The sequence below is a fragment of the Alexandromys fortis genome, unplaced genomic scaffold (assembly GCF_014885135.2).
Source record: "Alexandromys fortis isolate MF-2015 unplaced genomic scaffold, M_Fortis_MF-2015_v1.1 scaffold_15, whole genome shotgun sequence".
NCBI classification, from domain to species: Eukaryota; Metazoa; Chordata; class Mammalia; order Rodentia; family Cricetidae; genus Alexandromys; species Alexandromys fortis.
The window spans coordinates 17,046,451-17,073,301 of NW_026067911.1; the positions used below are offsets into that span (position 1 = coordinate 17,046,451).

Sequence of the window (26,851 nt, forward strand, 5' to 3'; positions counted from 1 at the left end):
CCCCCCCCCCCCCCCCCCCCCCCCGCCGTTTTCTTTCTTAGCGCCATTGTTAGATGCCATTCACAGACGTCTTCATGGCTACATAGGATGCCTAGTGAAGGGATTCGACAACATGTTCACAGGAGACAAAATTACACATAAGTCTGAATGCCACAAGGAATAAGAAGTACTGGTTTAGGCTCAGAGGAACGAAACACAGAAGATTCGGGAAGTTCTCTGGCCATTTTTGTGCTGAAAAATTGAAGAGATCTTTGAGTTCCATAAGATGCTTATTTAACTCTGCTCCCCCTTCCAAAATTGAAGGCGAGACCCAGCAGATGGAAGGATACGGGTGGGTTGAGCTAAGACTTTGTCTACAGCCACACTTGCCTGTGCGGACTCAGGTCTCTTTCCCATGCCTGTCTGCTCCTCATGTCTCCATCAGATACCCGGATGTTCCTCCAAAGAGAACCTGGACTTTGCTCTAGCATTTTTCCCTGAGTTACCATCCCCGAGGTTCCTCTTCTCCTCGTCTCTTCCTTCCTGTCACGACGGAAGCTTCTATACACTTCCTTCTTCCTTCTTGGACACCGGTCATGCCCCCTTTTTGGCTTCTATCAACTTGTTCATCCTCTGCAACTCCACTAGACCTTCCATCTCTGGGTGGTAGTGAACTCGGCACAGTCTAGCAATAGTACAGTAGGAGTCTCGATTGAGTTTCTTTTCTCTGATAATTAAAGAATTAAAAAGCATCGCAGGATGTGGCGGTGCACGCCTTTAATCCCCAGCACTGAGGAAGCAGAGACAGGCGGGTCTCTTTAAGGCCAGCCTGGTCTACAGAGTGAGTTCCTGATAAAATTCGGGAGTAGCAGGGAAATCTCAAACACCATAGACAGAATTAGCAGTTAAGGAAGGCATTTATTGTGGGCTGGGGAAACACACATATACAACACACACACACACACACACACACACACACACACACACACACACACAGAGAGAGAGAACACCTGTGAGGACCCAGGAAGCTGAAAAAGAATCCAGTCTCTTGCTGAGACCTGGGGGTACATTTTAAGGCCTCTGAAGAGTCTTCCTCCCCTACTTCAGTGTTGCTGAATTTGAAGACAGGGTGGTTGACTGGCCCATAAATTGTTGTGACAATGTCCTGACCAGGCCTTGAACTTGCTGAAGCAGTGCACCGGCAGGCTTCTGTCTTGAGTCAGGACGATGAGGAGGAAGTCGGCCATCTTGGATGTTTGCCCCCTTTATTACGGAGCTGTGGTCCTTCTCCCTGTCTGCCTGCCTACCAGGGCCCTGTCTACTCCTGGTCTCTTGAACTAAAGCAATAAAGCAGGCCCTGGAAGCTCAGGGGTGGTCGAAGGGAAGATTTCCGCTCTTCGTGGCCCCTGGGTTCTTTTGGCTTATCCTCTCCTAATCCTTCAATAAACTTAAGATGACTCAGGTGGAGACCTTGTACTCCTGTCAAAGCCATCTTGAAGCCTTTCAAATGCTGTTTCCAGGCTTCTGGGGGAACCCGTGGAGCCTTGACGGTTATGCCTGCCTTCTGGGACCCTCTGTTTTGGCATATCAGCCTTGTCAAGGTACAAGACTGGTCTCCCTGTCCCTGTTGGAGGCTGGCAGCCATGAGGTTGTGGCAGCTGCGGACGACATCATGTTTGCTTCCTCGTGTTATTTCATCTGTACATTTGAGGGGCCCTGTAAGGTCGCAATCACCACTTGCTTTGAAAGGGAACAGGTCCAGGGAAACGCAGCCAGCAGCTCTTACCCAGGGGCGGGAGTTTAGGTCACTACTCACATCTGGCATTTTTCCTTACTGCAATGGAATGGCCTATTTTTTTTTTTTTTACATGTTGCTCTTTTATCTTTGGGCTTTGACATGACACTCTGGTGTTGGGTGACAGGCAGTTTCCGCTAAAGCTTGCTCTAAGGTGACTGGAAGCTCTCAGGCCCATGTCCAGAGCAGACGGTTCCTCAAAACAGGTAAAATGTCTTGGTTCTCTTTAGTTCAGTTTTCCCCACTTAGGATGACATAGCAAAATGCCTCTGTTTCTGAAAGGCAAGAAAGATATTCTGTATTGTTTAGCTTTGTGTTCCTATAGCGAAATACCAGAGAAAAATCAGTTAAAAGGGAGAGAGGGCATTTTGGCTTGAGGTCTGATAAGTTTTAGCCATGACTATTGTTTTGGGCCTGTGGTAGCACAGGGCCTCATGGCAGGAGGATGCTACACAGAAAGCCTGTTGGCCTCTGATGGCTGGGAAGTAAGTGGGGGTGAGCAAGGTTTCAATATTTCTTTTAGGACACTCTCACAGTGACCTTTCTTCCCAATAATCCTCAACTTTTTCCTTTTCTCTTTCTTTCTCTTTCTTTCTCTCTTTCTCTCTTTCTCTCTTTCTTTCTTTCTTTCTTTCTTTCTTTCTTTCTTTCTTTCTTTCTTTCTTTCTTTCTTTCTTTCTTTCTTTCTTTCTGACACAGGGTTTTGCTGTGTAGCCTTGGCTACATTGGAACTCACTCTATAAACCGGGCTAGCCTTGAACTCAGAGATCTACCTGCCTCTGCCCCCTGAGTGTTAGGATTAAAGGCGTGCGCCACCACCTCACCTCTTTAAAGATTAGCCCACCACCTCGCAATAGTACGACAGATTGGAGGACCAGCCTTCAACACACGGCCCCTCGGAGAACGCTTATATAAATGATGGTGTAATCTACGCTCTTGTTGCTGTTCCTCAAGTGTCTGCAGGATGTGACGACATGGGCATAATTCCTATTTCATTTATCTGAGTTTTTCTTTAAAACTTGCCGAGTTGGTATGGGCTTCTTCAGCTGGCCAGAACTTCCTCAGGATCATGCCCAAACTTGAGGCAAGTAGAGCGCGGCCACGACCACGTTTCAATCAGGAGAGCAGCCACGCCCACTTTTCTACCAGGATCTTTTTCTATCATCAACAGAACCGCCTCCTGGATTATTTCTGGGCAACTCCAGGATGGGGATGATTTTCCATCTCTTCCTCTGCCACACAGCGCGTTGGCAGTTGGGCGAGCTCTGCCACTGTGCCCTGAGCGCTCTAGGGTGATGGACAAGCTGTCATCCCTTGGAAGCTGTTATTATTATTTTTTTTAGCTGTTATTATTTTTGAAGGATAGGGAGAAAAGGGAGAGAATGGACCATAGAACAGCTGGGGGTTGTGCAATGGAGAATGTTTTCGTGAGGAAAGATTCTACTTCAATCTAGATATACTTTCTTTTCACCAGGTATCAGAATAATGCAGAGATAGCCATGTTTGCTTTGAGACTTGCTTTGCTATGTTGCCTAGGCAGAACCCAATTTAATACCTAGCCCTAAGGAAAACAAAGAGAAGAAGGGGACCGTATTCTAAAGAAATTGATGTGTCCTGCAGAAAAATGTCTTTTCTCCTTCAATCCAGGGAAGGTTGGAACAAAACTCTAAGACTCAGTAGGTAAAAGGGCTTGCTATGCAAGCTGGGAGACCCGAATTCACTCTCTGTACTTCACAGTGGGAGGAGAAAACCCAGCTTTACATGGGGTTGTGTTGCGCGTGTGTGCACATATACAGAGACAAAGACACAGACAGCCAGACTGACAGACAGACAGACAGACACACAAAAACACAGACACACACATACAAATGAGAGAGACCACACAGACAGATATACACACGCACACGTTCACACAGACGTAGACAGACACACACAGAGACACAGACAGACAGACAGACAGACACACACATGCACACATGGGGAAGCCAGACTAATCTAAGACTTTCTCCAAGGCCCTAATAGAAAATGACAAAAGGAACTCAGTTCTGTGTCCTTGCTCAGGAGTGGACTAGGCAGTGCCTGACTGACCCAGAGCCAGTGCCCCGGAAGAGTCAAGGCTGTGGCTTCTGTGACCCTTGCCCCTGGGCTGTGGTTATCAGTCCTTAGGCAGCTGTGTCTGTGTTCTCACTGCCAACACTCTCTAACTTAGCTCTCTGTTGACCTTGGCTGTTATTCCCCTGAAAATAGTTTATATGATGCTACACTTCTTAATAAATTTTCTTGGCATAAGTCATCAGTTTATGCAAGAACTCCCAGGCCCAGCTATTGCTTTTTCTTTTTTATTCCTCATGCAGGTCCTCCCACTGAATACCTCACTGCTTGGGACCACTCTTTCTGCTGGTTCAGATCATATACATATGCACTTGAATTCTGTATCTTCAATTTGCTGGGTGAATTAAGTCAGCTCAGGGTTAAACGAACATAGAAAAGTCTCTGTGGGATTAAGAAATGCTCCCTTCACACTGATACAAGAGATGAGCGAGATCTCAGGGAGATTTTGGGGAGGGTGTTGGGGGCAATAAAGGGACCATAGAGCTGATGAAGCGGAGCAGTAGAGTAACCGAGGCACTGAGGCTGGAAGGCTCACTGCAGGGCGAGCTGGTGTGTGAGTGTATGTGTGTGAGAGTGTGTGTGTGTGTTGAGCGGGTTTAGGAAGGAACAGAGATGGCTTTGTGCCAGCTGGCCTTGCCTACCTTTGTGGTTTTCTGTTCCAGGGCAAAGGTTGTTACCCAGCCCTGAATCCCGCCTTTCTTTTTTTTTTTTTCTTTCTCAACTCTGGCGATTCAATTCTGTTGACTCTGTAAGGGAACGAGATCAGCCCTCCAGGGTCCTAAAGCGCCTGTGCACTTCAGCTGGGTTCGGACAAAAACTTCAGACCAGAGACGATGGGTGATTCAGTCCTGCTGGCTGCCGTCTCCCTTCTCTCTGCCTGTCAGCAAAGTAAGAACGTGGGAATCTTGTGTGTGGCGCGCGCGCATGTGTGTGTGTGTGTGTGTGTGTGTGTGTAAGAGAGAGAGAGAGAGAGAGAGAGAGAGAGAGAGAGAGAGAGAGAGAGAGAGAGAGAGAATGTTCTAGTGTTTGGGTTTCATGCCTGTGTTTGGGTTGTAGTCCTGGGTGCCCAGCCGAGCCTAGATTGCTGATGGTGGCCTGCATGCATCCTGCCATGCATGCTCCAGAGGTTAGTTCTCACAGGGCTGTGGTGGCCTCAGAGCCCAGAGACTCTGCGTCACCTGTGGTGACAGTCCACGTCTCAGTGCATAGGAGCGTTAGGAGTTGCAGGCGGGGACGTGAGCCCCTGAGAGCGGCGATGACAAACATCCATTATGCATGTTCACCAGGAGACTGTTCCTGTTTCTAAACTTGGCCGTAGACATTTAGTGTGTTTTCTTAGAGAAACTGCCTGTGGCAGTTCTGCAGAAACGCACAGCTTAGATCCAGTCATGAATTCTAAACGTTGCAACATCTCCCTACCTCCTGGGACGACGCCACAGCCCTCTGCCTGGTTAAATGGAGGCTCTGTCTCTCCAAGAACCACAGTTACTCAACTCCTCCTATCTGACCTACATGCTCAGGGAACAGAGTTTCTTACCAGGAATGCCTGCTTATTCTTCCTGGGGTGCACGTATCCGGAACCAGGTCTGAGAGGTGGGGACAGCGCAGGCCACACGCTGCAGGAAGTAAGGGACTGTTATTATGCTCAGTGACCAAGTCCAGTCTTCACAGTCACTGTGTGGCTAGCCTGGCCAGTCTACTTTGAGGATGAGGGAAACTCTGAAACCTTCAGACACACCTTTTGTTTACCAGCCTTTGTGGAACCGGCAGGTGTTTGCTATGAACCAGAAGAACGTGGGTCTAAGCAATCCGTGTGTTCCAACCCTGTGATTGCAGAACGGGCAGGGGCAAGGGCTGCATGCCCCCACCCAGAGGCTCTCTCCCCACAGAGAGCCTTTTGTGTCCTGTCTGATGCCAAGGACACTGTGAACTGGGACCAGCAGTTAGGCAGTTCCACGGAGAGAGAGGAAGAGGACAGGAAGGAAAGAGAGTGGAAAAATTATGTCTGTGATAGAAAAATGTTTCATTGTTGGGAACGGAGCCCAGAGAGAGAGCTGCTGTTGAGTTGGCCACGTCAACAGATGTTTGTTGTTCACAGAATTAGGATGCATTGTACCAAGGTACAAACAACTCAGGCTTTTAAGACAGACCCACCCATATCTGTCTGGTCCAGCCCCCAGATAGGGTGGTCTGCCCTTCCCTGTTCTCAGCACAGAAAGTCAAACAGGATCCTGAATAGGAAGGGCCTCCATGGTGACTGGCCCGGAATAGGTCCTTACCACTGCTCTTGTCCTGAACCCATTACCTGCAGAGAGAAGCTGCCGGGTGGAGAAGTGGCCCTCCCGGGGAAGGATCCACCTGGGACCGAGTGGGCATCGGTGGTGGCAGAGGGTTCTCCCTTCACTATCCTAGTGCACAAGCATCCCCACCCCCACCCCAGGAAAGAGGAAAGATGGGAGAAACAACGGTGATTGTGCCCACGTGTGTAAGAAGAGAGATTCAGTCTTTCCACAGAATATATGAAATGGCTTCTTCACCGATATTGTGTGCCATCGACAACCATGAGACGGGGCTTTTAGCCCAGAGGCTGGCACCAAGCCCAAATATTCCTTCCCGGTGTGGGTGTTCACACACCTCTCCCATTTACCAATTAAGGGCTTCACATTGGCTGGTGGAGCAGACAGGTGCCTACTGGCCACAGTTCACGGTGTTAAGAGAAACTGACTTGGTTAGGCTTAGGGTGGGGGGTCAGGGTTGGGGAGTGTTTGCTCATTCACAAGCCCTTTTGAAACCCTTTGTTTTGTGTCAGTGCTCATTGGTCAATCTAGGAACACACAGCCTTCATTGTTTCCAGACCCTAGGTGTTTCCTTCCTGGCTGTGAAACAAATTAGAAGCCGCGGGTGGGGGTGGGCAGCGGTGGCCAGAAAGGCCAAGTTCCAATTTCTACCTAATAGAGTCCCCCAGCTTGGCCCATGAGCTGCTGCCTTGTCCACATGATACTGCCCAGAAAGGCTGGAAAGAATCAGTGCCCACCCCTCGCCTTCTGGATTGCTTCAGTACCAAGCCAGCACACGCTTAGAGTATCCATTTTCACAGTTTAACTCCTAAGCAACAGCTACCTGGGCACCAAAGGGAAGGAAAGGAGCCCACGAAGGAGCCCTTCCTAAGCCAGGCTCAGTCCTGACTTCCCGTTCAAAGGGCAGGTGCATTCGGAGTCCGGAGGAAAAGCACCTCCCCGAGTGTTCACTCTGGAGAGACTGAAGCCACAAACTTGGTGTGGGATTTTTAGAACACCAGTGAGTCAGAAGTAGACGCAGAGATGCTAAAGCGAGACCAGGTCGTGTTTGAGGCAACAATTAAGGACCACAAAACCGTGGGAGCTAATGGGAAAGGGAAAGATAGACCCCAGGAGGTAATTATGAACTAAGGGGGAGACGAGGGAGCCGGGAGATAATCCAGGTGGTAAAGAACTTGCTTTGCAAACCCAAGGACTTGAGTTTCATCCCCAGAATTCATGTCAAAACAAAACAAAACACACTGGACATGGCGGTGCAGGCTTGCAATCCCAATGCCAGGGAGGCAGAGGCAGCTGGGTCCCTGGGGCTCACTGGGCAGTGTGTTTAATTTGATGATTTCTAGTGTAGCCGTGGTACCCACCTGTACTCACACTTTGCCAGGGATGTGCCACACTTTAACGTGACATTCCTTTCCTTTGCAGCTTACTTTGCTGTAAATGTTGGACAAGCAAGATTTAAATACAAGATTTCACCCCCGGCAGTCTCGGGGTCCCCGGAGTTTGAGAGAATATTTCGTGCACAGTAAGTAATGTTTCTCAAACAGGCAGGTATTGTTTTTAATGAAGTTGTTCTATTTATTAGACTCGGGAGTCAGATGTTGGGGTGAAAGCCTGCTGGATCAGAGAGGTTGAGAAGCAACCAGATGACCTTTCTTTTGTGGCCAGGGACCCAGCAAGAGGTCATCTCTCCACTTGTCTCAAACCAAAAAAAAAAAAAAAAAAAGCAAAGCCCATGGCTCTTTAGTGCCTCCCTACTCCTTCCTGTGTGTCTCTCTATCCAGCTTCTGCCTTCTAACTAGTTGCTGGATCTGCCCCCTGATCCAAGGTAGACTTTAGCACAGTTTTGGGGGTGCACAGTACAATCAGATATTCCCAAACAGGCAGACTAGCCACAGACAGACAGATTCTGACTAAGGAAAAGAGTCACAGAGAAGGCCCTACGTTCATTTTCAGTTGGCAGCCGCAAGTCACTGTGCACCAGTCTCAGGCTCCACTATTATGAGTGTCCAGCGTATGTCGCTTTCCCAACTTCAGTACAGGTTGAGTAGGTCTGTCTATTGGTCTGTCTATTTACCCAAAAGGCTGCGGCTGGGGAAGAGCGGCCGTGTCTCTCAAGCAAGGTGGCTTGCTCAGAGACGTCTCCAGCCCCAGGAGGGTTCAGTAGATTCAAGTGGAACTATTTTGTAGTTTCTTTTCTCCTCCTGCCAAGTTCTCAAAGAACCATTTTCTGAAATCAGAGCTGCCCCAAACACACGCGTTCTCAGTGGTTTTGTTGTCCTGGGCTGCCTGCCTTTTCAGACACACACAGAGCTTTCTGCCATAAACACCATGCACTTTTCTGGAGAAGGTAGGGCAACCTTCATATGTCACCCCTAAAGCCTAGTGCTTTGGAAACCATTGCTTTGATCAATACTTACTCATTGCTGCATTCTTTCCTTAGCATTCATGATTTCCTCTTTATGGCCATGAGTAAGGTTCATCTAATGTTTTTCTCGTATAGTTCTTGTCTCATTTTGGCTATTAAAAAAATTACACCTTGAATTCAATTTGGTAAGGCAAGACCCCTGACGGATAGCATAGCCTCTTGGCTACCCTCTTACTCTCAGAAGTTGACAGACTGTTGTCTCCCTCGGCTTCAAAGTGTACCAGGGATGCCCACAAGACAATTTTAAGTAACATCACACCATACAAGGAGAAGTCATTCCCATCCTAGCTGTCTTTAAATACTTTTGGTATGTCAAGTAGCAAAGTGTTGGTTTGGTGCCAGTGTATTTTACACCTAAAAGTAAATGTTTATTTCATCAGCCTGTGCACAGCCTGGAAAGAGAGAGGAATGATGAGTCTTATTACAAGTCCCCGTCCCTTGTGCCTGCCAACTCTGTGATTTCACTGCTGTTTGTTGGTCCACAGTTTCAGGCCTTGCTAGTTGAAGTCCTTTTATGAAACAATGTCACATCGTTCTCTCTTCTTAGTCCTGTAGGTGGTCAGTAGTCACCTTGTTGCCTTAAACCTAGAGCCGGGGTTTGTACGTTTGTAACTACAGAAACAATGTTGGGAGTGGAGCGACATGGTGTTCTGTGGTTATAGTTTCTTCTTGTGCAGATTTTATTTTTCTTAGGGCTAATAATTGCTTCTTTGCTGCCTTAGTTTCATTCTTAATTCTTCTACGAAATCGAGTCTCTCCTCTGAGCACTTTCAGATACACTGGTAATCTGCTAACATCCTTTCTCGGCTTTGAGTCACTGTGCCTGAATCCCCCCTTGCTTTGCTACAGTGTAGAGGCTGCTCTTCAGAGCGACTGCATGGGTCTTCCTGTCGTCCTCCTAGAATTTTCTTATACTCTCTGGATTTGGATCACCTGCTACCTATTCTCTCTCTCTCTCTCTCTCTCTCTCTCTCTCTCTCTCTCTCTCTCTCAACTTTTGTCTCTTGTTTTCATGGAGCGTTTGCTAGCTTTCTGTACAGTGATCAATACATGAGATCAGCAGCTGACAGAGAAGAAAGATTTACTTTGGTTCCCAGCTTTAGATATCCCGTTCGGTCGGCTCTATTGCTTTGGACATGGGTGGCGCATACATCATGGTGGGAGCATGTGGTGGAGCAAACCGTCTTCACCCTATGGGCAGATGCAGCAAAGAACGAGTCTAGACCACATCATCCTTTTCAAGGGTGTCCCACCAATGATCTACACCCTCCTACCGGTACCCCAATCCCAGAAGATTACACCACCAACTCTGTAACACATCGGCCTGTGGGGGCACTTTCAGATTCATGCTAAGACACCCTGTCTAGATGCTTACTGAGAGATCTCAGGTCTGTAGAATTTTGAGGTTTATCTTGTTTGGACACAGCCTACCCAGCCCCACATCCCCGATGGCCTAGGTAGGTACATATTTCCATATTAAAAATATTATGCCTTCAGAACTGTGAGATAATTGCTCCGTCACTTTCTAGCATCTTTGGGTATTGTTGATATTTGTCTTCTAGGCTTTGCCATGTGGTGTGGGAACAGATGAGAGGTTCTGGGGTGCTCTGTGCTCCTACAGACCTCTCCTGAATTACATCATGCTGAACCCCAGAGCAGGTCTCCTTATGGTCCAGAAACTCTTGTTCTTCTGTCCCAGATTAAAAAAAAATTCTCTCCAATTTCTCCTTCATGTTTCCATTCTTTTCTGAAACATGCTGGTTGTTCTTGAGTTGAGTCTTTCATTTTCTTTTATCTCAAGTTCTCATATTTGGGTGCTCTTATTCTTTCTGTAGAAAATTGGGGAACAGCTTTATACTTTCAGTAAAATTTGGGGAACAGGTTTTGGAGATAATCATTCCAAATCCAGAAGCTTATTTTTACTCTGTGCTCTTTGTTGCTGCTGTGGACAATGTTAAGTCGTTACGTCCTTGGGCCTCATGTGCACAATTGGTTCTTTTCCATTTGAGAGTTTCATTAATAACTTAAAAAATTTGCTATAATCATTTTGGTTTAAATTATATCTAACAAATTTTAATAACATCAAACCACACAAGGTAAGTCCTGCCTATTTCAATTTCCCAAGTCCTGATGGTCTTCATGTTCAAGTTATTATCTATCTTGAACTTTGTCTTTCATTTCACAATTAAGCAAAAATACACATTTAATATTTACGAGTATCTCCATGTACTATGGTTTATCTTATATCAGTGAACAAGCCAAGAGCCCTCACCCTTTTGGGGTGTGCGGCCAAGGGAGACAAAGGTCAACGCCAAGCGGATTTCCTTGGCAGAGGTTTGCGCTCTGCAAACCTCATAGGAGGGCCTGGGATAGGACGCAGCCGCCTGAGCTGCGGTAGACCGCAATCTGAACGGGGGTGTGGGGGGATGGGGGGTGGTTGCTGTAAGCAAGGCCAGCCTGAACTTCACAGCGACACCCTGTCACCAAGACTTGGGGACAGAGCTCAGTGCTGAAGTGATTGCCTTGGGTTGCGCCACAAAATTACACCGCCGATCTCGAACCAAAGAAAACCACAAAAGAGACGAAAGAAACCCCAAGCCAGCCAACCCCAACCACTGATTTATAGTAACTAGTAAGTGGCTCGTGCAGAGGCTGAAGGTGGGGCTAGGGATGGGTTCATGCTCACAGAGTCACCTTTATAAAGTCACCTTGCGGGGAGACCTCAGTTCCCCTTGCTTTGCCTCTGTTGAACTGAGAACTGAGTGTGGGCGTAGGTGGCTTCCAGCTGGTTAGATCTGAGGGCCACTTCTAGGCTCTAGTTTATCCTCTCCTCACATTTGATTCTCTTTCAAGGTAGTGTTTTCTCCCTCCCCTTCTGCCGGGCTCCTTTCGTCCTAGAAACAAAGTTGGGCACTATTCCCAAATGTTTTTCCTGAAGTTATTTATAAAACAAGTACACAAGCCCATTTCATTTCTCAAAACTTAATTTGATTTTTTTTTTTTTTTTTTTTTGCTTAACCATAATAGGATAGGCATAGGGTTAACATAATATGATCATGGCCGGCAGTGGTGGCACACGCCTTTAGTTCCAGCACTTGAGAGGCGGAGGTGGGTGGATCTCTGAGTTCAAGACCAGCTTGATCTATAGAGTGAGTATCAGGACAGTCAAGGTTACACAGAGAAACCCTGTCTCAACGCCCCCCCCATCCCCTGCAAACAAAAACCAAACCAAACCAAACCAAACAGCAACAACAACATCCAACCATTTCCCTAAAAAACTTCAAAAAACTAAAAGCAAATCCTTGTAATATCCAGGGGGATTTGGGGCTTGATGGAGGGGCCAGCAGAGCAGTCCTATCTCATTCCCTGTGTTTTCTCTTGGATTTTTCTATAGCACCAGTCAAGTTCTTGTCTTGAGTTCAAAGGTTCGGGACAACTCTGGCTAGTTCAGATTCCATTGGTCAGGAATACGGCTCTGTGAGGTGCCTGGCAGATCTCCCTGGGCTCACCAAGTCTTTGCAAAGCCAGCATGGCTGTTTGTTTGTGTCTTCCACGTTGACTTCCTTGAATTCCGAGGAAGGAACACACTCTGTTTCTTCCTGTCCTGGGCTGAAGCACGTATCAACTCTAGCTATCCTGACTCTCACAGAGATGCTGGATTTTCCTACGCTTCTCTCTACCGCATAGCCCTCAGAATGGCCAAGGTGTCCAGAGCCACTGCTCAGTCTTTCTCTGAGTAGAAATTCCATCTCACCAGAATCACGATCCTCTGAGTGCAGCTCCAGAGCGTCTCCTGCACAGGTCTCTTCAGGCTGGGAGTCATCTGTTAGGCAGAGATGGCTGCAATGGTGTCCTGGCATCCCAGGGCTGCTGGCCAGACTTCCCTCCCTGAGTCCTTTCCCTTTCATCCTGGGAGCAGCCTTGGAGGTGACTAGAGGCTTTCTTGTGTCGCAATACATTTTTTCTAAAATCATAAGAACGGCAACTATGATTTTATCCAGGGCCATTTTTATGTTATTGCTGAAACTTAAAAAATTCTATTCTAATCCAAATGCCTCAATGACTTTAGAGTAAAGGCGTTTGTAAAAATCTACAAAGTAGGTCAAAATAATAAATTGGTAGTTGCAGTTTAAACATTTCCTGGGCCAGAGTGATGGCTCAGCAGGCAAAGATAAACCTGATGGCCCAAGTTTGATTCCAGGACCCTCAAGATGGGAGCAGAGAACTGATGCCTGCTGAATGCTCTGACCTTGATGTGTGCTGTGGCAGGCAAGTGCACATGCTCACAGGCCTGTGGACTTAACACACAGACACACGGACATACACAGACACACAGACAGACAGACAGACAGACAGACACACAGACTTAGAGAAACTACAAGATTGGAGCTTATTTTCCTCTATCGCAAGAAAAAGAAAGATGCTCCATAGTGTGGCCTGACCACAGGAGAGAATTGGTCAGGTATTCATCTCCCCTCCCTGGGGAGACAGACTCGGAGGGAGAATCGTGGCTCTTTTACATTTATTTTGTGTTTGTGTCTGTTTGTCTGTGTGTATGTCTCTGGGTGTGTGTGTCTGTGTAATTCCACAGGCCTGTGTGTGTGTGTGTGTGTGTGTGTGTGTCTATGTATGTCTGTGTGTAAGTCCACAGGTCTCTGTGTGTATGTGCAACAACATGCTTGTGTGCACACACACATACACACACACACATACGTGGGGGCAGGGGATGACATCAGATATCCTGTTCTCTGTGTGTGTACGTGTGAGATCATGCTTGTGTGCACACATGAAGACAGGGGAGGAATCAGGTATCCTGTTCTCTGTGTGTGTGTATGTGCGACAGCATGCTTGTGCGCGCACACACATACACACGCACACACGGGGGCAAGGGAGGACATCAGTGCCCTGCCCCACCACTTTCCTCTTTATTCCTTTAAGAGAGCATTTCACTGGCCCCAGACCTAGGCTGGGGGCCAGCAAGCTCCAGTAGACCACACCCCTGGCCCTCACATTGCTGGACATTAAGGTGCACATAGCCACAGCTGTGTCTTCGCTCTGGCCTGAGCATTTCCCAGGAGGCTTACAATCCTGGATTCAGCTGGAAGCCCTACAATGCCCTTTACCCACTGAGTTACATAAAGCGGGTGCCCAAGACACTGAATGCCTCTGGTGACTTCAGTGGCAGGCAGGGGGAAGTCTGGACAGCTCTAAGTCTGGGCCCTCATGTGTCCATCCTTCTACCAGCAGGCTCAGTTGCTGGGTGGCAGTTAGACTTCAATACTGCCGCCACCAGGCTCCATTTCCTGCTGTATTCCCAGAGGGGACTTCCCCTAAAAGGAACAAATAAATTAATTAATTGGTTAATTAATTAATTGATATTTTAAGTTTTTTGACACTCTCACTATGTAGCTCAGGTTGGCCTGAAATATCCTGCTCCAACCTCTTCAGTGCTGGAACTCCCACCTGGACCACTGTCCTGTACTGAGCAAGATAGTGAGTTATCAGCCTATACGGCACCTCCAGCAATTCTTTTCTCACTCCAGAGGCCTGCTCCGGGCATGATGGATATTACTCTGACCATTCTGCTAGGGTCATAACTCAAAGGTCTTCTTGCTCAACCTCAGACTGGGGTTAGGCACCTGTGAATTTGCAGCAGCTCAGTCAAAGTAAGTTAGCAAAGCAGGAGGGAGAAAAGGAAGCAGAGAGAGAGAGAGAGAGAGAGAGAGAGAGAGAGAGAGAGAGAGAAGAAGAAGAAGGAGGAGGAGGAGGAGGAGGAGGAGGAGGAGGAGGAGGAGGAGGAGGAGAGAGACTTGAAAGAGAAACGGTTTCAAAAGCTTCCTTGAAATGCCTGGCCTGTTTTTATTTTTAAAAGCGCTCCTACAATGAACATGGGGTTGGGAAGGTGCTAGGGTCGGCCAGGATGTCTCCATCCCCAACTGTTTGGAATGAGGTTGGAGTACACAGAAGTTCATGTAGTATGCACAGGAGTCTGTCAGCTAGAGGAGGCACTGAGAAAAGTTTCACACCAAGGGGCTTTCCTTGCAGCAAGAGGGTTAGCCTAAGTGATATATTTTTGGAGAATGATGGCACCAAGTTGGCCAGGGGCTTAGGGTGTCTTAGTTATTTTTCTATTGCTGTAATAAGACACCATGATCAAGGCAACTTATAGAAGAAAGACTTTACTGGGGTTCACGGTTCCAGAGGGTTTGAGCCCATGACCATCATGGTGGGGATCACTGCAGCAGGCAGGCAGGCATGGCGCTGGGCCAGCAGCTGAGAGCTTGCATCTTGACCCACAAGTAGGATGCAGAGAGGATTAACTGGCCTGGCACAGGCTTTTAAAACCTCAAAGCCCACCCTCAGTGACATTCCTCCTCCAACAAGGCCACACCTCCTAATTCTTCCTAAGCAGCTCCACCAACTAGGGACCAAGCATTCAAACAGATGATCCTATGGGGGCTGTTTACTGAAAACTACCACAGTGGGTGTGGGGACGTCAGTGGTCACTAAAAGTCAGCCTGAAACAGTGATGCTTTAGTTCCTTGTTCCACACAGATGAAGATTAAAAAGCAGACGGGTAGGGGTTAGCAAAGGGAAGTGAGCTCTACTGAGGGTCCCTAAAGAAAGTGAGAGAAATTCTTCAGAGTGGGAGCAGTTCTCAGAGGAGAGAGAAGAAATCATCAAATCGTTTTATGTTATGTAGGAGTTTTGTTTTTGTTTCTATAGGACTTATGGTAGAAACAAACAATGACCCATGTAATTTCTGCTGCCATTGGTTAATTTTCTGGGCTTTCATGGGCGGAGTCAACAGTCCCCTCCCCCCCTGCCTCCCCATGACCCAACCAGGGAGATAATAACGCTGTTTGCTCACTGTCTGCCCAGTTAAGGGTGGCCAAAGCCCTCCCTTTGTTCGCCTCTGATTTACGCTTTATTAGCTGCTGACCTTAGCTGTCTGATCGCGCTTAGCCTGCTAGCCACGGACCTTGCAGGTGTCCTGGTGGTTGTTAATTAAATCGTGCTGTCTTTGTTCTCATAGTTCACGAGCATCTTGATTCACAGCTGCCAGGATGTGTCTACAGTCTTTCTTCTTGCTCACGGGCAGGGCTATACCTTTGTGTGTGTGTGTGTGTGTGTGTGTGTGTGTGTGTGTGTGTGTGTGTGTGCGCGCGGGGGGGGGGGGGGGGGGGGGCTCTGGGGTGGTCCTTTCTAGACTAGGTGAGCATTTCTCTCCAGAAGCCATTCTTCTCCACGAGCTGCTTTGTTATATGAAAGGGCAAATGTGCCTTGCATATGTTCTTTAAGGAATAGGGTGGAGCTGTTGCATCAGGGGAGCCAGCAGGCCTGCGGACACTGGCTCAGAGCCCTGTCCCTCTCATTTGGTGGACACGGTTGCCTCTAAGTCACTAGCCCTCTTTTTTTTTTTTTTTTTTTTTTTTTTTTTTTTTTTTTCTTTCCCAGTGGTCCTAACGTCACTGTTTTAAGCCTAATCTTTATATTACTCCTGTGCCCCTTCTCTGTTTTCACCATAATATTTGTTACTAAGACAAGCTTTTCACTACAGGTTCTTTTCTCTTACTACCGACAGTGAGCTAGTTCCTGCCTCTAAGTAACCCACGGAGAGGGGACAGTATTGCCACTTGTGTTTATATTTGTCATTAGAATTTCATCTTTTCTGTGCTGTGTGTTCTATAACACACACAACGTTATTTTCTAGTTGAGTGTCCCACATTCTCAGAGATTTAACACGATGGAGGTTTACTGCTTGGTCCCTGACCTCTCTGGGTGTCCCTGCGGGGGTGACTTTGGTATAGTCATGGAGGTCCAGGCTTCTCCACCCAGGTCCTCAGTCTCCTCTCTGCTGTGGCTATAAAGCCGTCCTAGGTGTCCTTCTTTTATGGGGTCCAGGTGAGGGTGTTATATCTTTCATTGGTCTAGTGCAGTTGGTAAGTCCTTGGGCCTGTATTTTCTTCCCAGGCACCCATGCGCTCCTGTTTTATTTTGATAATGTAAAAGTGCCACCTTTGCACTTGTAGGCTGAATTTGCTTTTAGTCTGTGCCCCGTGGCTGGAGCTGGACAGCTGGCGGTGTCCGTGGGCGGACCTAGAGCTATTTTCCTCTGCGTGTGCACTTGACATGGGGCCAAAGGCTGCTTGCAAGCTGGAATTACCCTGGGCAGGGTGCAGCCTGCAGCCGGTGCTCGTTAGTGTCGAGGAACACAGGGCACACGCGCGAGCATCACCGTGCCCAGCGGGTTCCGTTCTTCTCAGGCTTTTCCCATTTTCTCCCTTAAGCCTCATGTATCCTGAAACATTTTGGCTCCAGACAAATCAGGGCATTGTACCAGGGTCTGTATTGGTTTCAAATCTTAAATTCCACGGTCTGGAATTCCACGGTCAGGACACTTGCTCCCCCTACTGGCCATCTAGTGAAGACCTTTTCAGTTTCTCTCCCTGGTGTGGAATTTGATGATGGATGTCCTTGGTGTCATCTGCTTAAAACACGACCCCCTTCCCCGTATTTCTATAGGGGTAGCAGTGTGCAAAGAAGTCATGGCTATTGCGCAGTGGTGCTGTGGCCAGAAAGTGACTCTGCACAGCCCATTTTTCCCTACGTGGATGTAGGGGAGGAGATAGTCCATAGACAGTCATCACCGACTGTGTTGGTGAAGGGCAGCTGACACAGGACTTTCCCTCAGGATGTCTCTAAGGAGAGGACCGGGTGTGGCTCTGCAGGTGGTTAGAAAGAGGCTAAAATTGTTTCCATATTGGTTTGTCCTGTCAGCAAAAATAATTAGCTGCTGTTGGCATAGGCAAGGCGTGTTCAGGACTTGGTCCCCTTAAGTTGAATGCATCCACTGACAGTTCACAGTGGTGGCTGTCGTGGGGCACACCACACTTGACCATCATGCTGCAGGTGCTTCCGGGGACTCAGAGGTACTGCTGGTGGGAGAAGGGTATGGGCACAGGGTGGCCTCCGGGTATTTCCAGGTAAAACCATGTAACAGGCAGCAAAGAGGAGGGACCACAAGCGGCAGTCCGAGAAGTATTTCCAATGTCTGAAAGATGATTCTGGGAGGCCGACGAGGATACATGATGGCTGTTCCTTGTAAATGGCCTGGATTCGAGTTCACTTAGGAGACACGCCTCTGAGCTGCCTTTGAAGCTATTTCTCAAGGGGTCTGATGGAAGGGGGCAGACCCACCCTGGATGTATGTGGCACCATGGGATGCAGTCCTCATCTAAATTAAAGGCAAAGAAGGAAGAAGCCAGCTGAGCAAGTAGCACCTACCTCTCTCAGCTTGTTGGCTTGGGGCGGGGGGGACGATGTGACCAGCGGCTCCACGCCTGTCCCCAGGTCTTCCCTACTGTGGTGGGCGGGCTCTACCCTCAAGCTGTGACACAAGACAAGTCCTTCGTCCCTGTAGTTGCTTTGCCAGGCACTTTGTCGTGGCTACAAGGGGACTAAATGCCACCCTGCACTCTAGAGGAAGCAAAGCTTGAGGCCTGTCTGCAAAGAAGGACATGAGGTTGGGTGAGTTCAGGAGTGACTCCTGCTTGTAAAAGGACAATGGACCCATTTCTTGGGGGATAAAGATGCAGAAGATAGAGTAGCCTGCCTTAGTACCCGTACTCCAGGCTTTTCTTTTCCATGACCACACATGAAGCTGCAATCAATTCTTGTCTGATCTCCATGGCCTCTAACCACCCCCTGTGTCTTAGCACCCACGTTTCCATCTTCTTGATTGCTTCTGGAAGTTGGGGTGTTCCCAGTGACCCAGCCCCAGCTTCAATCAGCTAAATGGTAGACCTCAGTGTGGCACATGGTTCTCTCCTTGGGTGCTGGAGCGTTGTCCGTACGTGGGTGTCCTGGCTAGTTTTATGTCCGCTTGACACAAGCTCGAGTTATCTGAAGGGAGGGAACCTCAGCTGAGAAAATGCCTCCCACAGATCAGGCTGTAGGCAAGCCTGTGAGGCATTTTCTTAATTAGTGATCAATGCAGGAGGGGCCAGCCTATCATGGGTTGCGGCCCTGTGTTCTATGAGAAAGCAGACTGAGCAACCATGGGAGCAAGCAAGTAAGCAGCTCCCCTCCCTGCCTCTGTATCAGCTCCTGCCTCCAGGATCCTGTCCTGTGTGGGTCCCTGTCCTGACTTCCTTCAGCGATGAACAGCAATGCTGAAGTGGAAGCCAAATAAACCCTTTCCTCTCCAACTTGCTTTCTGGGTCCTGGTGTTTTGCCGCAGTAATAGAAAAGACACCGGGCCAAATCCCGGGGCTGCTCTGGGTGCTGCAGTGGAAGGAGGTGAGGTTCAGAGTCCCCTCACCCTGCCACCTGACACCTGCTACTGCCCTTCACGGAGCTGAGGCATCCACACCCAGGCTGCTCTCCACTAAGGAGTTTCTTCAGCTTGAGTTGCAAGGAAAGACCCGCACAGCCCCACCATTCTCATTTCTCTCTTTTTCTCCGAGTCTTTCTTCCTCTTTCAGGCAGGGGTGCAGAAACACCTCAGCGTGTCAGCCTCCGTGGACAAACCCTAAAGAGACCACAGGCTCCCCGGCTGGTCTCCTGAGTGGAGCCAGGGTGTGGCTGGGAGGCTCTGTGTGGTACCTCTGCCCCTCAAACGCAACACCGAGGCCGTTAATTCACCCCAAGTAAAGTCCTCAAAGAGACTTCTGTGACCGGTGCTTCAGAGGTGTTTAAAACGTCACAGCTGATCTGAGTAAGAAGACGTGGAAAACCGTGTCTGGAATAATTTAGGGTATAGGAAACCTAATAAAAAGGATGGGGCAATTGTGGGATGTTTCCAAAAAAGGGCCAGAAAATTGCACTGACGGGGCAAGGGTTAGAACACTCCTGCGTGTGCTGTTCCCTCTTGCTCCCAGGGAAAGGTTCTGTGGATCTAGCCAAGGAAAGGAAAATGCGGAGAAATAGGTTCTTACTTTTAGCTAACTGCCATTACTCTTCCTGTGGAAATGCAGAAAGTATCTTTCACTTACCCTATCATAGCTCCTTACAAACTTACGAAACCATCAGAAGCAAAGCCGAGAACGCAGAGGAAGAACAGCTGAGTCACTTCTCTGAGCACCAGAGGGCCGCACCTTTGGCTTGTGCTACGCTCCAGAGGAGTGCTTCCTTGGGCCTTAAAGAGATAACGAGATGAGACAGAAGAAAGCGTCTCTACATCAGTACCGTTCACCTGCCATTTCCAGGCTCCTAGAGAGTAAAAGGGTCCTCATTGCTTCTGTTGGTGAGGTCAGGGCTTTCTCCTTGTGCTTCAGGATGCTGCACTGGCCATGGCCTGTGTGCGTGGGCAGGGTGTGTCACTTGTTCCCTTTCCTTATTTCTACTGAAGGGTAGGGATTGTATCTAGAGCCTTGCACATGCTAGGAAAACACCCCAATGCTAAGAAACAACCCAGGTCTTAAAAAAGATTTTATTGTTATTTTTATTTATGTGTATGTGTGTGTCTCATGTGCATGCGTATGGGTGCCTACAGAGGCCAGAAGAGGGCACTGAGTGTCTTGGGCCTGGAGTTACAGGTAGTTAAGTCCCTTGACATGGCTGTTGGGAACTGAACTCGGGTCCTCTACAGGAGCCATCTTCTCCAGCTCCCCTCCCCCAATTTCTATAGTTTTCATTTTGAGATACGGTCTCACTAAGTCGCTCAGGTTGGCCTTGAACTCATTTGGTAGCTCAGGCGGGACTTGAAGGTACACATCTGCCTCAGCTTCCCAAACAGCTGAGATGACGGGCGTGTGTCACCAGGCCTCAGAAGTCACACGTTGTTCTTACGTGACCTCAAGGGAAGCTGAAATGACTGTTGAGAGCTCTGTCTTCTCTGCTTGTGCTGGTAATAACACAGAGCTAACCTGACCACGATTCCATCTCATCTTTCCCCTTCTCTGCTACATAGAGAAGAGTTCATTGTAGCTCCGGGAGAACTATTCCCTTGTGCTTAAAATAGTATCAAAATTTCCATCTGAGCTTCCTGCAAGTAGAGGCAATTCGATGCTGCTGTCTGCTAGTTTTACTTTCTACTCTGGGTCTATGATTGTTTTGCCTGCATGTGTATCTGTGCGGCACTCGTGAGCCTGGGGCCCACAGGGGCCAGAAGTTACAGACAGTTGAGAGCTGCCATGTGCATGCTGGGAAATGGACTCGCGGCCTCTGCAAGAGCTGTCAGTGATCGTCAAATCCTGTCAGGCAACTGGCTCTCGGGTCTTATTTCCCACTGCATAGAATGAGAATGAAATGCGTCCATTCTCGACTTCAGAAGGTTTGAGGAGAATTATTTAAAGACAACCTGAATGTTCCGACTGACTCAAGTGAAAAGCTATGGGTGTCAGGGACTTTTAAAGAAGAAACCTGTTTAATAGGAGCCGAGTAGCCTCTTGGGGAACTCGGATAAGGTGAAGAACGACATTCAGGCTCAGGAGACCTGTCTTCTAGAAAGGAGCCATGACTTGCTCCACCAATGACAAAATTTGCGTATAGGAGAAGGTTTTGCCCCGACTCTGCGCTTTGAGCAATGTTGAGTCTCACCTCGAAGGACTCTTTTTAAGTGGAAGGGCCCTTTAGATTTCTTATGTAAGTTCTTGTATTATTTCTGTTTGAATGGATTGAACGCTCGCCTGCAGAAGGAAAACCAGTGCGTTAGTGTGTGTTTCTTCATGAATTCAACTTCACCTTTATTCTTTTCTCCCTGCAGACAAAACTCTTTGGAGTCTTATCCCGTGTTCATCCTAATACTGTGGCTGGCCGGTTGGTACTTCAATCAAGGTAATTATGAGAACACGTCATCTCATCCCAAAGATGACTGCGGTGTTTAAACACGATTAAGGGGCAGATAGCTGGCCACACTGCTACCGATGCTGGAAATGACTTTAAATATAAGAAGCAATGCCCGTGTATGTCCAAGTTCTAGGTGGGCTCACATGGCTTCAATGTAAGTCAGTTCAACAATTAAAAATAAACCCAAACACTAGCAGTCGGATACAGGAGTAAATACCTGCGATTCCAACACTCAGGATCTAGAGACAGAACTATATAGTGAGATTCTGTCTCAAAAAGCAAGGGTTAAAACTAACCTAGGTTCATAGAAGTTCGTAGGGGTCCATAGCCGTTCATAGAGATTTGACTGACAACCAGGGAGCCTGCATGGGACTGGCCTAGACCCTCCGCATTTATGTGACAGTTGTGTCTTCATGTGGTACTCCTAACCGTGAAAGCAGGGGCGTCTCTGACTGTGTTGCCTGCTTTGTGGACCCATTCTCCCTACTGTATTGCCTTATCCAGTATTAATAGAAGAGGAGGTGCCTAGTTTTGCTGCAACTTGATAGGCCATGAGTGGTTGATATCCATGAGAGGTCTGCCTGTATCTGAAGAGAAGCAGTGGAGGAGGAGTGGATGGGGTGGTGCAGGGGGGAGGAACTGGGACGAGGGTAAGGAGGGGAAACTTTGACTGGAATGTAAGAAACAGCAACAGCAGTAGCAGTAGCAGCAGCAACAACAACAAAGCAAAGGTTAACGTAGCTCAGTGGAAGAATGCTTGCCTGGAATGTACAGGGCCAAGGGGTTGGGTCTGAGCATCCTCCTATTCCCCAACATAAGTATCTTGGACGAATAGGATGCATTCAAGGTCGTGTAGCTGTAGACCATACACAAGTTGAAACAAAACTATATGCTAGATACCCAAGGATAAAAGTAGCGTGGACCTTGTCTCCAAATCTAATAATCTGATTTAAGCAAAGGATCAGAACACAGAAAGCAATTCGCTTCCTTGACAGCAATGTTTATGGAAACTTACTGTGTGTCAAGTCATTGTTTGAAACTCATAGATTTGTAGGACTTAAAACTTCCATATGAAACAGAGTCAACAATTGATTTCTACTTTCCATATGAGGAAACTAAGACACACAAATGTCTTTACCAAAGTGGAGAAAATCTTGCATTCAAGGACATAGCAGGTCCATTGAATTTGTTCCAAGGGCCCAGAAGGACGTGGTGCTGCACATTGGAGGAGCAAGTCTGCAAGCATGCCCTTTCTGTTTAGCTGAAGTTTCCTTGGTGAGCTGAGGGCTCTGTGGACCCACGTATTTGGGGGTTGGACCTGAATGGACACCCTAGCTGGGGAAATAGAATCCCCTTTGATTCCTGGTAACTGTAATGGCCTCATTTGGGTATGCATCTGATTGCTAAGATTTAAATAAACTAAGAGCCAGCAGCTTCAAAAGAACCTTTCATCAATCTCTTTCTTGCAATTTTTACTGTCAACCAAGGGATTTCAGATACAATGACCTTTAGAGAATGACTTTTAAACTTCACTCGGCTCACACTTTTGTTCCTTAATGGCACGAGCGAAAGTGGCTGTTCCTTTCCATCTAAGGGCAGATTAACAACTAATAAGGGAAGTGCCTTTAGATAATGGAATTCTGTCTCTGTCACTTGACCCCTTGGATTTCCCCACGATGGGCGGAATGAGGTAGACTGCCTAAGCAGAAAAGGGTTCTTAGGTATTGTCATTCTTTTCTTGCCTAAAGTAAGTGGCCTACTAGACTGCTTCTGGCTGTTCACTGGCTTTGGGGACAGCAATTCAGTAAGTTGGGATAGTAATTCTCAACAGGGAGCATGCTCAGAATCTACCTTAACATCCTCAGATGCTAGGCAGCTCTGCCATTACTCCGGGTCCCCTTGTTCTCATCGTTTGGTGCCTGTTCCCTCCACAGTGTCCCCTAGAGCCCTCTCTAAGAAGACAGCAACTCCTCCAGCTCCCTCCTGTCCCATATTGCCCCCTTTGACTTTTCCACAATGCTTCCAAGCCTGCAATTTTCCTGTCTCTGTCTCTTGTCTTCTTCATTGACAGACGAGATGGCTCAGTCGTTAGGGTGCCTGCTATAAAGACCTGAGTTCTAAACCAGCATCCACACAGAAAGCCTGGTACAGAGGCACATTACCTGGCCAATGAGCTCCAAGATCAAAAAGAGACCCTGGCTCAAAAAAAAAAAAAAAAAAAAAAAAGGAGTGGGGTCATGACTGAGGATGACATCAGTCTCTGGCTTCCATATGTACATGTGTGGTACAAGCACACGCACACATGCTTACATGAACATGCACACCATGCAACACACACACACATTTCTTTATCATACAAAGGATCAGTTATGGGTAGACAAGAAGGTTTCTTTTTCCTTTTCGTTTTATCTTCTTGGGGTGCCCAGGATTAAACCCAAGGAAATGAGCATGCTGGCCAAGCACTCTACTGAGCTACAGCCCCATCTCTAGAATAATAAATTCATAAAGGCAAGCAGCTGCTAATCAAATCCTTAGGAACACCTGGCATATACAGGAAATTAAAAAAAAAATCTTGGTGACCAAGTAGAATAGTGAATTTAATTTAACAGCATGTCACAGTCCCAGACAGAGGCTCTAGATATCCCGTTTGCATCTGTGGTGTTGAGGGAGAGGCCTCATTTAGAGAAGATATCAATATTCTGACTGGTCAGGGTGCTAGCAACATCAACATTGTGCTTTGTATTTTGGGGATAAAACCTATGTGCGGTAAAATGTACAGATCTTGGGTGTTTAATGGAGTTTAACGCTCGTGTGACTCAGTTCCCTATCAAGGTATGTAACGCGGCCACCGTTCAGAAAGTCTACTCTTGCCCTTGCACCCGTCCATTCTCACTCCTTCCATGACTGACTTTCCCACAGTTTGGCTTTCCCCATTCTAGTACCTCCTGTGATTGGAATAATAGAGAACGCACCGAGGTGTAACACATCAGTCCACGCAAAGCGCTACTGAGAACCACCGGGGCGCAACGAATACATTTCTCTTTACTCACTGTGGAATGGCGAAGGACTACACTGTTGGGTGATCAAGTCCCCGATAATAAACTTCCAGACTATTCCAGCTTTTGGTTACTATGAATACAGAGTTCATAATTGTGATGACCAATCATAGTTTTCATGAACGTTCCTCTCTAGCCTCACCATTTTATATGGTTGGTCTTAAAATTCTAGCCATGCCTGGTGTGGGGCAAATGCCTTTAGTCCCAGCACTCAAGGAGGCAGAGACAGGTGGATCTCTAAATTCAAGGCCAGCCTTGTATACAAAGTGAGTTCCAGGACAGCCAAGGCTACACAGAGAAACTCTGCCTTAAGAAACCAACCAACCAAACAATAAAGTAAATTCTAGCCATTCTGCTGGGTACTTGAAGGTAGCCTCTCACTGTAGTCTAAAAACATTTAAAATGGATTATTTTTTACTAATTATTGTTACGTGTGTGTGTGTGTGTGTGTGTGTGTGTGTGTGCGCGCGCGCTCGCGCGCTACTCTGGGCATTTTGGGCCACATGGAGCCCAGAGGCCAACGCTGTGAAATCTGCTCTCCCCTTCCTCCTTTTCTGGGCCCTGGAGCTTGACCTCAGTAGCCAGGTTTGAGCTGCAACCTTGACTCTACCCACTGAGTCGACTCACTGGTTCTCACTAAAGTTTTTAATTAGGAGTTGGCTGACTTTGAATTGTGTCGAAACACTTTCCACATGATCCTGGCACACTTTTTATCTTCTTGTGTGAATTGTGTATTCAAATATTTCACTTATTTAGGCAAGCTCTTTTTCTTTGATTGTTGTAAGTATTATTCCTTCTGGCCACGTACATTTTTGTCAGGAAAATATTTTTAAAACGCTTTCTCAGCCTACACACTTTATTTTGAGAAAACATTCATGAAACTCTACGTATTTTCTTTATTTTATCCCTTGCGTAGTTTTGGCGTCTTGTCTGGGTCTCGTGTACCTGTATGCCCGTCACAAGTACTTCTGGGGCTATGCAGAAGCTGCTGACAAAAGGTAAGGAGACCCAAATAATGGTGTGTGTGTGTGTGTGTGTGTGTGTGTGTGTGTGCAAGGTGCAACAGGTTGCATCTTCTGTTCCTGAGGGGATTAAGAACCCATGCAGTATTGGTGACCAAAGTGACACCCCCCCCCCCCCCCCCCCGTTGCCTGGGGCCAGTCTTATCAAACCACACGATCAGGCATAAGATGAGAAAATAAAAAACGTGAATCTGCGCATTGAACAAGCGCTACAGATCCCAGCAAGAACTCTTCACTGTTTCTAGAATATTTAGGTGGGGTAGCCATGTGTGCAGGGGGCTGGTTGACCTCAGTGGCTTGGCATCCCCTTTACTTTTTATGATGACCTAAATATTTCAAATGGCTTATTGTTGAAGTTCCGGGCAGTTCCAACAACGAGCCTTTGCCGGGCCCCCACATGGCAGCCCAGTTAGTCACGTCACCCCTCCATGTTCATCCCTGCAGAATCACCGGTTTCAAGTTGAGCCTGGGTAGTTCGGCCTTGTTGGCTGTCCTAGCTGTCCTGGGGATAGCAAACAGATTCCTGGACGAATACCTGGACTTCCATGTTACCAAGAAACTGAGACACACATCCTAAGTTTTTCTCTTCCCTCCCACGCTCGTTGAGGCTGTCACCAGTCTGAAGACAATGTGCTAAATAAAACTTTCGAACTTCTCATTTGTTTGTCTGGCTGTGGCTTTGTGGAAATAGCCCCTTTGCTGACGCTGCTTAAGAAGTGTGTTTCTGGTGTGCGACCCCCCCCCCCACACCACTGGGGGGCATCCGTGCTGGCTCAGGCTTTAGAAGGCCTGTGGGAAGCGGGACTGTTTCAGCGAGAGCCAAGCTTGACTTGTGTGCTGGTATGGATGGGGCTCATCGCTACAGCCTCTGACACAGCTTCTGTCTCGATGAAGAGGTACAGACAGAAGCAGCTCAGGCAGATGGGCCCTCAGCATTGGCTATAGTAGAGCAACAGATGCCAGGAGTAAGAGATGTCTGACACCTGAGCTAGCCAGAGAGGCGAGTCACCGACTAACCACACGAGACAAATGTGTACTTCATAAAGAACAAAAGAAAGGGGTTAGAGAGGTGGCTTGGTGGTGAAGAGCATTGATTGCACACCGAGAGGACCCGGGTTCAATTCCCAGCAGCTCACATGGCTGTTTTAGGGGGACCCAACACACCCTCACACAGACATGTACACAGACAAGACACCCATGCACATAAAATAAAAGTAAATTATTTTTTTTTAAAAAGAATCTGAAAAAAAAAAAACAAAGAAAAAGAGAAAAAAGAAGCATCATTTTAAGGATCCACCCAGAGACCTGGGTGTTCACTCCCCTTGGCAGAGGGAGGAAGGTCCTGCTGACAGTGGTGGCATTTGATCTGGCTT

The 26,851-nt window shown here is 47.7% G+C and overlaps 1 protein-coding gene across 1 annotated transcript; it reads left to right on the forward strand.

The window, feature by feature from the left end:
- Positions 1 to 4,597: 4,597 nt before the first annotated feature.
- Positions 4,598 to 26,136, forward strand: Mgst2 (microsomal glutathione S-transferase 2). The gene is made up of 5 exons (XM_050138472.1): positions 4,598 to 4,774; positions 7,606 to 7,705; positions 21,318 to 21,388; positions 25,373 to 25,454; positions 25,923 to 26,136. Exons 1-5 carry the CDS (start codon positions 4,720 to 4,722, stop codon positions 26,053 to 26,055), a joined length of 441 nt encoding a protein of 146 aa, XP_049994429.1. The 5' UTR covers positions 4,598 to 4,719; the 3' UTR covers positions 26,056 to 26,136.
- Positions 26,137 to 26,851: the final 715 nt, after the last annotated feature.